Genomic DNA, 11,912 nt, shown 5'->3' on the forward strand with positions numbered 1-11,912 from the left:
CATACATACGTACAGCATCATGTCTAGGAACAGCGCAGGGAGCATGTTTGGAGGAGCCGGGGGGAGAGGCTCCAGGGTGTCCGTGGCCAGCCTGGAGGGGCTGCGGAACGTGATGCGCAACGAGACGGAGAAGGATTCCGCGTCCCCCGCCCCACCGGACGACAAGAAGACCATGCGGGGTCTGAACGAGCGGCTGTCCGGTTACCTGGGCAGGGTGCGGCAGCTGGAGAAGGACAACAAAGAGCTGGAGGAACAAATCAGGGACATCTTGGCCAAAAGAGGAGCGCCGGAGGGGCGCGACTGGGATGGGATCGAAAAACCTTTGGCTGACCTCAGAAAGAAGGTGATTGTTGATTTTTGTGCGCGCGTGTGCGTGCGTGCGTGTGTGTTTTATCCTATATCGTATCATTTGTTGTCAGTGTTTAGGTGCCCAATGCGGCGCAAATTTGGCCCATAGGTTTCCGTCAGTATTGTCCCACAGAGTGCGTTTTTACGCACACCTTACGCACGAACGAGGCGCGACCTAAACTGTTCCGAGAAGTCTGCATCCTGCGATGAATAAAGAACGTCTTGCTAATAATAATAATAATAATAATAATAACACGATTTATACAAAAAGTGTGTGTGTTTTTTTTTTTTTGTCATTAAGAATTGATATTATAACATGTATACCTCTTCCTAGGTCAGGGACATGACGATGGAAAACGCCAAACTGCTGCTGCAGATTGACAATACAAAACTTGCCAACGAAGACTTCTCTATCAAGTGGGTGATTCGCACTACTTATTTATATATATATTTAAATAATGACCCAAAAAAATGCGTTTACCATGCAAAATAATGCAATACTTGTGAGCTATTAGCAACCCATGACGCGTCACTTCTTGCTCAAGAGGCGGGAGTAGAACAGTGAACGCGCAGTATCGATCTGAGGGAACAAGAATAACACCCAAACTAAGATGTGTGTAATTTATTGCCTGAGCACCAAGGAGCCGGTCTGTGCAGGGCTCAGATAGTCTCGACTCTGTGGCTGACTTGCAGGTTGGCGGCGGAGAAACAGGCGCGCCGGAGTGTGGAGAAAGACCTGGTCGGTCTGAAGAAGATCATCGACGACACCCAGCTGAACCGTGTGCAGCTGGAGAGCCAGATCAAGTCGGTGAAGGAGGAGCTCATCTTCCTCAAGAAGGAGCACCAGAATGTGAGGGAGAAACTTAAACAGTACCCCCCCACACACACACACACACGCAAGACCACCTGACACACACAGGTCATGACACCCCACTCCACACATGAACGTCGATGCCTGTCCCCCTGCTGTCGTAGGAGGTCGACGTCCTCCGCACGAAGATCAGAGCCTCCAGCGTGACCGTGGAGGTGGATTCTCAGGACTGCAACCTGGCCGAGACCCTCAACAGGATCCGCGGCCAGTATGAGAAGCTGGCCAAGAATAACCTGAAGGAGACGGAGGACTGGTACCAGAGTAGGGTACGTAGACCCAAAGCACGACTTCCTGTTGTGGAAGAAAACCCTCGCGCCGGCGTTCGGCTCGTGTCACACAGCCTCGCCGGGGCTCCAACTGCCCCCATCGTCTCGTTTTGCTTCTGTCCCTGATGTCTCACCGTTAATAACCCCCCCCCTTCCCCCATTCCTTCCTTCCACACGCTTCTCTCTCTCTTCTCTCTCTCTTCCCCGCGCCTCTTTTCTACCCCCCCCTCTTTCCTATTTCTGCGTCCTCCTTGTCTGTTGGTGTTTATCTTGCCCTGTCGACCTCCTGCTAGTTTGAAAACATCAAGGTGGAGGTGGCCCAGAACACGGAGGCGCTGCAGTCCGGCAAGACGGAGCTGAACGACCTGTGCCGCCAGAAGCAGCAGCTTGAGATCGACATCCAGGCAATGCTCAGCATGGTGACTACTCTGACGCGCGCGCGCACACACACACACACGCGCACACGCACGAATGAATGCAAACCTCCACCCCACACGTGCACATACACATGCACACGTCAGGTGAAACAAACACGGGCATGCGCGCGCGCGCGCACACACACACACACACACACACACATACACATACACTTATCCAACAACAAAGTGTAATTTTTTCTACAAACTTGACGCGTCAATCTGTCATTCGTAATATCTGAGAGACAACAGCCACGCGAAATGTGTTGCCCGGGGCTACGAGCTGTCAGACACAACACACTCATAAAGCGAAGCAGCCGGCAAGCAGCCTTGTTGTCTGCTCTCTGGCGTCAACGGGCCCCTCTTTCTGAGGTCTGAAGGTTGTGGGTTTCCACACACACACACACACACACACACACACACACACACACACACACACACACACACACACACACACACACACACACACACACCAGTGTTGTAGTACTCGAGTCCAGGACTCGGACTCGAGTCCGACTCGAGTCCTGATTTTCATGACTCGTGACTCGACTCGGACTTGAGCACTGATGACTCGGACTTGGACTCGGACTCGCGAATTTACTGCATTCGGACTCGGAAGTTGGAGACCCGGACTCTGACTTTTTAATTGATAAAGACTGTTTTTGTTAGATTTTTTAAAAATAATAGGCCCTATTAAAATATATTGATAGCTATATTAATACTGTAAAATTATTCAATTCCGTGTAAGGGCAGGCACGTGTGTTCCACCTACATGCGGATTCACGTGGCGTGCATACCGTCATGTTCAGTAGCGCCAAGATGCCTAAAGAGACGCCCCGAATTGTGCGCTTTGCTTACACAGATTTTACAACAAATTCCAGCAAGATCACTGCTAGATGTTCGATATGTAAACGAACTATTGAGGAGAAGACCGGGACAACCTCAACCTTCAACAGACATCTGTCAAGGATGCACCCAGAAAAGTAAGTGATATGCAGTCATTTGACGATATGGTTGGTGATCAGTTAACGTTAGCTAGCTAGCCATCTAGCTACGGTAACAATAGCCTCTGATGTAACTCAACCACTGGTCCAAGATGTTGGGTCAGGTCGTGTGGCGGGTATATCATATCACTAGAACAGAGTGAAATTGTATAGGTAAGTTAAGTAACGTTACTGTTAGCATGCTAATGCAGCATTGCACAGAAAAGTCACAGTACGGTTCGCTTTCGGTACGAGCGTGCCATCGATCTCACTAATGATGAGTTGGTAAGTAACACGCAGCGTCTTCGTGTTACAGGGAGATTAAAACTGATTTTTCTTATTTATCATTTAGCTAATTACCAAGTAGCATACATTTAACGGAAAAACACACCACTCTGAACTACCGTGTTAGCATTAATCTTAACTAGCAATAACAAATCCGCACATGGCAGATCTCCGCCATGAATATTCTCCAAGTGCGGAGAAGGAAGAAGTCTAGCCTATATGCATCCACAAATAATGTTGATAAAATGTGCACAACTTTACAATGCAAATAAAAATAATTGTAGGCTATTACTCGCTAAATGGACTAATTGAAGAAAGCTAATGTGGATGCCGCCACTGGTTTTCTTGAGAGCTGGAGACGGTACAAGATTTGACGGATGTGGCATTCCCCCCCCCCCCCCCCCGATGTACCGAAAACTACCGAACCGTATCGTGATTGGTGACACCGCATAGGCTACTGTAAATATGTGGATAATTTTCTTTGCATATATACAGCATTGGGTGTGCCAAATTCTAAAAATAGACATGCGCGACGTAGCTTTTGAACAGTACTATGAACTGGCTCTGTCTTCTAACAAAATCACACCCTCCCTGACCCATACAGAATAAACATACAGACTCACGGAGGATGGAGAGTTAAAGCTCAGCTAGGTAGCATGTAACATACTTAAATCAATAATTAAATGACTGGGTTTTGCTAATTAATCCCTGTCCTGTTAGTCTCATAAATTATGTATCTTTTCTCATACTTTTCATTTATCCAGCTAGCTTACATTAGTTAATCTACTAATATGGTAATGTTAGTTATATAGATAACTAAATATGTAACGTAACTGGTTATGGTTCAAACAACTATGTGTATAATGTGTAACATTTATATTGTTATTGCATATTGTTATAGCTATAACGTTACACATTTTTTGCTGTGAGAAAGATTACTTGAAACAGTTTGGCATCAGCAAGCTAAAGTGTGTATCCTATCTTCCCCTAGGTTCCAAGAATACCGTGCCTCCACTGCTTCAGATGTGATGCCAGCTGCTTCAGGTCAGAAGACTATCACATCATTTTTAAATGATGGACAGCAAAGGATGTACGACCTCAAACATCCACGTCAGAAGGCTATAAGTGATGCCCTTGTAAAAGATCTAATCATTAAGTGCTGCTTGCCACTCTCCATCGTTGACAACGAGGACTTCAAGCACTTGCTGCATGTCCTGGACCCTCAGTACCGGCCCATAGCAAGATCCACAATTTCCTCTGTGACCATTCCAGGAATGGTGGAAGTCAAGAAAGAACAGATAAAGAACCAGCTGGCAGAAGCATCGAGTGTTGCTGTTACCACAGACATTTGGAGTGATCGAAAGATGCGGTCATTCCTTGAAGTGACAGCACACACAGTGGCAATGGATAAAAAAAAACAGGAACTCAGCCTTCAGTCATATCTTCTTTCCTGCAAAAGAGTGCATGGGAAACACTCAGGAGAGAAGATTGCAATGATGTTTGAATGCTGTGCTGAAGAATACCTGATTAAGGACAAGATCAACTTTGTCATAACTGACAATGCATCCAACATGAGAAAAGCTTTCCAGGCCAGCTTTCCCCTAGAGGATCCTTGTGATGCTGAAGCTCATGATCCCAGCTCATTTGAGGAGGATGATGAAATATGGCAAGACCTGATGCCAGAAGATCAACAGACAGTCAATGACACTTTGGCTGAGAACTGTAAGATGCAGAGACTATCATGCTTCACACATTCACTGCAGTTGGTCATAAAAGATGGTCTGAAAGACACCAGTGGGCTGTCAAGCACCCTAGCAAAGCTATCCCGTGCAGCCAACCTCCTCCACAGTGGCACCTCGTTTAAAGACTGCTTTGAAGCGTGTTTTGGTGATGCAACAATTCCAACAGCGAATGCCACACGATGGAATTCCACTCTGAAGAAGGTGAAGGCTTATGTGCATTTAGACATGCAAAAGTTGTCCAGTGTGTTGGAATCAGAGGGGCACAAAAGCCTTATCTTATCCCCGCGAGAGTATGCTCAGCTTAAAGAACTGATCGAAGTTCTTGATCCGTTCTTAGAGGCAACCAACCTAACTCAGGGTGAGACTACTGTCACCGTCAGTGTGATTGTGCCCTGTGTCCTCACTCTGCGCTGTTACCTGCAGGAAACAAGAGGAAAAGCCAGATACTGTGGGCCTCTGGTGAGATCTGGAGAGCTCCTTGAAAACAAGGTTTGCAGAGATTTTCAGTGCAGTCAAGATACCAGGATGTGAGCCAGCTGAAGGAAGAGGCCCCACCAAATTTCCTTTCACCAATGCCTACTTCATAGCATCTGTGTTGGACCCAGCATTTGGCTTCCAGTGGCTACAACATGATGTGCAGCTGGGCAGTGACATCAAAGATGTGCTGAAGACTGAGATCAAAGGTGAGAAATGTTTTGATTAACGTGAGTTAAGTGATTAACTATTTGATTGTTGTGATGTTTATATCATTGAAGGTGTTACAATAAAGCACATAGGCGTGTCATTTGTCATGTAGGCCCAGTCAATAACATATTTGTAATGAGTCCCCCATGCCCCCTCTCATTTCAGAGTATATAAAGGCAGAGGGTGACAAGCAAGCGGTATCAACAGCAGATGCAGCGGAAGCAACAGGACCAGGGGAAGGTGAACTTTCAGAGTCTCCTCCTGAGAAGCAGTTGAGAATGTTCTCCCACTATAGGAGGACTCCCTCCTCCACCGAGAAGAAGCCGTCTGGCCAGGCTCAGTTGACTGCATACCTCAACTTGATCGCTGAGCAGGACTCTGACTCAGTCCCGTGCCTCAGGTTTTGGCAGCAAAACAAATCCAAATTCCCTACCCTCTATCAGATTGCCACACAGGTATTCTCTATCCCTGCCTCCAGTGCGCCCATTGAAAGGGTATTTAGTCATGGAGGCATTTTGATGAGGCCTCACCGTGCAAGGTTGAGTAGTTCCATGCTGTCAGATCTTATGCTTTTGAAATGAGACGTGTATGCTTAAAACTAGTGCCACCAGCCTTTTGTTCCTAACTATTCCTGAGAGACAATGTCTTTTGACTAGTTTTTATGAATGTATTGTATGCTGTGGAACTTACTTCTGTATACTGTTTCCACCATTTGCTAATATCATGCTATTCACAGCTATCAAGGTGTTTTGAAGCACATCCAGTGTTCAGAATGTCAAAGAAATTCAGACTGTTCTAAAAATGTGTGTGTGCGCGCATGCTTGCGCGTGCATGTGTGCGAGTGTGTGGGTGTGCATTTGTTTGGCTATCGTGTCACAAAGTAAATAAACTGCCTTTGAAATGGTGACAGCTGTGTCATTTTTGTTTAATGTAGACCTTTTTTATTTGTATGTCAGATCTTTGACTGTGCCCGAGTGGATCACTGGAGCCATCTTGGAACTCGACTCAGACTCAACCTTGATGACTCGGACTCGGACTAGGGTAATAGGGACTTGACTCGGACTCAGGTAATGGGGACTCGACTCGGACTCGACTCGACTTTTCTTTGGTGACTCGGACTCGGATTTGGACTCGAACACTGGGGACTCGAGACTCGACTCGGACTCGAGGTTTAGTGACTCGACTACAACACTGACACACACACACACACACACACACAAGAAAATCCCTCCACTGTAGCTCACGTACGAGACGACACCAGGTCTTTACGCGCAAGGCTCGGCCCTAAAACGCCTACACCCTGACCGGAGTGGGTCAGTACTGTCGGTAACGCAAACCCCAGTGGGACCGACGCTTTACTCAGATCCTCTTTCCGCTCTAATGCCTGGGTTGAGAGGGAGGGAGGGGGGGGGGCGGAGGAGAGTTAGTTTACTGGTCCGCTTGACAAGCATTCCTGACTACCCTGTTATTACGCGGCACAGCCAGATGCGCGCTCCGCTGGAGACACGCGGCGGCGCTGGCTATGGCCCGGAGTCTGGCTGGTCCCGCGTGCATGTCGTCTGCACCTTCCAGGCGATGGCTAATTACAGAGCCGAGCGCATCTGCTACAGATATCTGCCTCGGTCTCCCCTGTCATTCTTCACCTACACCCCCCCGACCCCATCGAAACTGCCCCGCATCTCACTCGCTGCGCCAAAGAGTTCATACATGGACGTGTGCCTTTACGCATGAATCAATCTATTAGTAAGGAAATGCCTTAACGCGTGCATTTTTGTCTGTCTGTCTAGCTGTCTATCAATAAACCCATCCATGGGGCGTCCGGGTGGCGTGGCGGTCTAGTCCGTTGCCCACCGACACGGGGATCGCTGGTTCGAATCTCCGTGTTGCCACCGGCTTGGTCGGGCGTCCCTAATTGGCCGTGTCTGCGGGTGGGAAGCCGGATGTGGGTATGTGTCCTGGTCGCTGCACTAGCGCCTCCTCTGGTCGGTTGGGGCGCTTGTTCAGGGGGGAGGTGTAACTGGGGAGAATAACGTGACCCTCCCACGCGCTACGTTCCCCTGGTGAAACTCCTCACTGTCAGGTGAAAGGAAGCGGCTGGCGACTCCACATGTATCCGGAGGAGACATGTGGTGGTCTGCAGCCCTCCCCGGATCAGCAGAGGGGGTGGAGCAGCGATCGGGACGGCTCGGAAGAGTGGGGTAATTGGCCGGATACAATTGGGGGAGAAAAGGGGGGATATATATATATCCATTTCATTCACAGATCCGCTCACTGGAGGATACTCTAAAAGACGCGGCGGAGCGTTACAGCCGCGAGCTGGCGCACCTCAACCGCATCCAGATGGACCTGGAGGAGGAGCTGGGCCAGGTGAGGTCGCAGGTGGAGCGCCAGGCAGATGACTACGCAGACTTGCTGCAGGTCAAGATGAAACTGGAGGCCGAGATAGAAAACTACCGCCGGCTGCTGCAGGCCATGGCCACCGACGAGGACAGGTGAGCCCACGTGCGCAGAGACCAGTCCGGAGTTCGACTCCGCCTCTGCGGCGCGCGCTTGTGAAAACTTGTGTTGAGGAAACGCATCGACAATGATTCACCATTGCATGCATACACGCGCGCGCGCGCGCGCACCTCATACTCAAATTGTGAAGACTGCCTCTGTGTGTGATGCTGAGATGTCAAAGCATAACTGTTGCAGCACATGTGGACGTGGTGAGTTCGAGTCAGCGTGTTTCTATCCTCTTCTTCTCGACAGCCTGGAGTTTTCTTTAGATCAAGCGCTGAACAGCGGTAAGTTATGGCAACCCGGCGCAAAGCATTTGGGAGAAAAATCGCAAACAACTGGGGAAAAAATAAATTAAATGCTTTTATCGGCTCATTAGCTCATCTGTCTGTCCAGCTTAGGAAGCTCGCAGCCCGCGTGCAGGACTTTGTTGAACTGCTGAGCGAGCTTCTTTTAATTACGTTGATCACCCGTCACCCTGCCTGGTGCGCCAAATGGGCAGGTTGGTGCAATCCAACTGGCTCCATTGCTCCAGATATAATCAGCCAATCAGAGAAAAGCAATCAAGGGTAGGTGGCGTGGCGGTCTATTCCGTTGCCTACCAACACGGGGATCGGTGGTTCGAATCCCCGTGTTACCTCCGGCTTGGTCGGGCGTCCCTACAGACACAATTGGCCGTGTCTGTGGGTGGGAAGCCGGATTGCGGGTGTGTGCCCTGGTCGCTGCACTAGCGCCTCCTCTGGTTGGTCGGGGCGCCTATTCGGAGGTGGGGGGAATGGCGTGATCCTCCCATGCGCTACCCCCCCCTGGCGAAACTCCTCACTGTCAGGTGAAAAGAAGCGGCTGGCGACTCCACGTGCATGGGAGGAGGCATGTGGTGGTCTGCAGCCCTCCCCGGCTTGGCAGAGGGGGCGGAGCAGAGACCGGGACGGCTCGGAAGAGTGGGGGTAATTGATAAGTACAATTCGGAGGAAAAGGGGAGGGGGGAGTAATCGATAATATTCTTGTAAATAACTTGATCCATATCTGCCTGCACAGCATTCATGTAGATGTAAAAGCATGAGAAAGGTTTGAAAGTGATATGGTTGACATTGACATCGGCCCTGTGATGGCCTGGCGGCCTGTCCGGGGGGGGGGGTCTCCCCGCCTGCCGCCCAATGACTGCTGGGATCGTATGGAAGTAAAACGGTGCCAGAGGTCCTTAAAGCAAAATGGCAGATTGAATTGTGAACTGAATAAAAACAGATAGCAATAACGACGCTGGAATTATCTTGCATTGCAACTCGACACAACTCGAAATAAAACCCACGGCATTTATGACGCTTGATGTTTTTTTTTTGCACCACATTTTGACAATGCGAAATAACCCAAGCATTGTTATCGCTATATGACCTCTGGCACCGTTTCACTTCCACAGCATAGGCTCCAGCATCCCCCGCCATCCTAACTGGGATGAGCGGCTTGGCTAAATGGGTGGGTGGATGGTTGACATTTTAGCCAGACCCAAAAAGGACTCAACCATACTGCTTGAACCTGTCCGCTCTACGAGGATCACCGATGGGGTCACGGTGGTAACTGACACACACGAGAGTCACTAAACTTCACGTTTGCAATCGTAGCGTTCGCATTCTGCACCTTTTAACCGCATGCTATCACACACACACACACACACACACACACGCACGCAGCCTCGCTCCCCGCAGGGGAGCCACCAATGAAGCCATTACGAATCTGCACATCAACACATCTTCCCCTAACAAAGTGCCATTTCCCTGAGCCGGTGTGTGCCAAAAACCAGACAGGTTGAGACAGGCAGGTTACCTGCCAACCAGGAACCGACCTCGCCTTTAGTCCGGTTCAAGCGCACACCGGCAGAAGGGAAAACCAAAGACGTGATTGATGCTGAATGTTGAGGAAAGACATTTAATCAGCTCAGCTTCCGTGTGGTTTCTCGTTAATTAAAATTTTTTTTGTTAGAAAAAATCCCATTCACCCTCCTGTTTCCTCTTCTAACAGCGTCTGAGGAGAAGGCACCGGAGAAGAAGGAAGACGTGGGGGAGGAGGCCGCCGTCAAGCAGGAAATCGCCCCCTCCAGTGAAGCCCCGGGCCCCGACAAGAAAGTGGCCCCCGAGGAACCCGCCGAAGCAGAAGGCGGAGAGCTTATGGAGGCGGGGACGGCCGCCGTCAATCAAGAGGCGGCCGCGCTCGAGCCCAAGGCCAAACCTCCCAAACAGAAGGCCCCAAAGACCAAAACTAAAGAGGGTTCCTCTTCCTCCTCCTCCTCCTCCTCCTCCTCTTCTTCCTCCAGCTCCGAAGATGAAGAAAAAAAGGCCAACGTCTGAGCCCCTATGATCACACACATCCTGTTGTTGTTGTTGTTGTTGTTGTTTGTCTCCTAGCCAGACTTCAATAAAGATGCTGTGAACCAAGCCAAGTAACTCTGACGGTTTCTGTCTTCTGAAATAAAATCCACTTGGTATCAACTTGCAAAAAAAAAGGGTCTCCCTGTGACTCTTCTGACGGTTTCTACTGTCGTACCGAGTCAGGCAGAGCACCAAGCCGACCAACTGCTGAACTCCAGCAGATGATTCGATGTGCAGCCTTCACGGCCGTGTTACACAAGTAAAAGGTTTACTGTTGCGCAATCTCGCGGTTGTCCACCGAAATAGAACGTGTTCAGTGAGTTGTTTCTAATACCAACCTGACGCTTAAAAATACTCTCGGTTGCACATTCAAAGCTGTTGCAATTTTTTGTGTAATTTTCTTTTGTGGGGCGGCACGGTGGCGCAGTGGTTAGCGCGGTTGCCTCACAGCAAGAAGGTCATGGGTTCGAACCTCGGGGTTGTCCAACCTTGGGGGTCGTCCTCTGTGTGTGGAGTTTGCATGTTCTCTGCGTGGGTTTCCTCCCACAGTCCAAAGACATGTCGGTCAGGTGAATCGGCCGTACTAAACTGTCCCTAGGTTCAATTCAATTTTATTGTCATTAAAAACAATGTGCAAGCACATGTTAAAAATGAAATGAGGGCTGTGGCTTCACCAAACAGTGCAAGACAGACACAGACACAAACACAGCAAACACAGCATAAGATATACACACATGAAGACCAAAAGCTAAAAATAAGTTAAAAGAGAGCTGGAGTACAAAATGCTTAAAAATATCTACAGACATTCAGTGGGTAGCCAGGTTCAGGTGGGCAACAGCTTGTGGAAAGAAGCTGTTTTTGAGCCTGGTAGTGCGGGCTCTGAGGCTCCTGTAGCGCCTCCCAGAGCGCAGGGGGGAGAACGGTCCATGGTTGGGGTGGGTGGGATCTCTGCTGATGCTCAGACCCCTTCGAAGGCAGCTTTTAGGATAAATGTCTTTTATGGCTGGGAGCTGGTGACACGCTGGGCCGCCTTGACGATCCGCTGCAGAGCTTTCTGGTCTATAGGTGTGTGTGTGTGTGTGTGTGTGTGTGTTTGTGTTTGTGTGTGTGTGTGCCCTGTGATGGCCTGGCGGCCTGTCCAGGGTGTCTCCCCACCTGCCGCCCAATGACTGCTGGGATAAGCTCCCACGTCCCCGCGACTCCAGCTGGGGTAAGCGGCTTGGAGGATGGATGGATGGACGGATGGATGGATGGACGGATGGATGGATGGATGGACGGATGGACGGATGGACGGATGGATGGATGGACGGATGGATGGACGGATGGACGGACGGATGGACGGATGGACGGATGGATGGATGGATGGATGGATGGACGGATGGATGGATGGATGGACGGATGGATGGATGGATGGACGGATGGATGGACGGATGGATGGACGGACGGACGGATGGA

General features: G+C 49.8%; 1 protein-coding gene across 2 annotated transcripts; it reads left to right on the forward strand.

The window, feature by feature from the left end:
• Positions 1 to 19: 19 nt before the first annotated feature.
• On the forward strand, positions 20 to 10,517 carry zgc:92380 (uncharacterized protein LOC445086 homolog). Of its 2 annotated transcripts, XM_056300989.1 has the most exons (8): positions 20 to 343; positions 683 to 765; positions 1,042 to 1,198; positions 1,324 to 1,485; positions 1,779 to 1,904; positions 7,858 to 8,087; positions 8,347 to 8,381; positions 10,111 to 10,517. In XM_056300989.1, the coding sequence occupies exons 1-8, from the start codon at positions 20 to 22 to the stop codon at positions 10,434 to 10,436; spliced, it is 1,443 nt and encodes a 480-aa protein (XP_056156964.1). In that variant the 3' UTR covers positions 10,437 to 10,517. The 2 variants fall into 2 exon arrangements, with proteins under 2 accessions (XP_056156964.1, XP_056156965.1); XM_056300990.1 differs by lacking the exon at positions 8,347 to 8,381 and having other exon boundaries at positions 10,111 to 10,234.
• Positions 10,518 to 11,912: the final 1,395 nt, after the last annotated feature.

Source organism: Lampris incognitus, chromosome 21 (genome assembly GCF_029633865.1).
Source record: "Lampris incognitus isolate fLamInc1 chromosome 21, fLamInc1.hap2, whole genome shotgun sequence".
Lineage (NCBI taxonomy): Eukaryota > Metazoa > Chordata > Actinopteri > Lampriformes > Lampridae > Lampris > Lampris incognitus.

Coding starts and splice junctions, on each gene's coding strand:
- zgc:92380 (XM_056300989.1), top strand. CDS start 20: ATGTCTAGGAACAGCGCAGGGAGCATGTTTGGAGGAGCCGGGGGGAGA. Junction 1,905..7,857: donor TCCAGGCAATGCTCAGCATG/GTGACTACTCTG, acceptor TTTCATTCACAG/ATCCGCTCACTGGAGGATAC. Junction 8,088..8,346: donor ATGGCCACCGACGAGGACAG/GTGAGCCCACGT, acceptor TCTTCTCGACAG/CCTGGAGTTTTCTTTAGATC.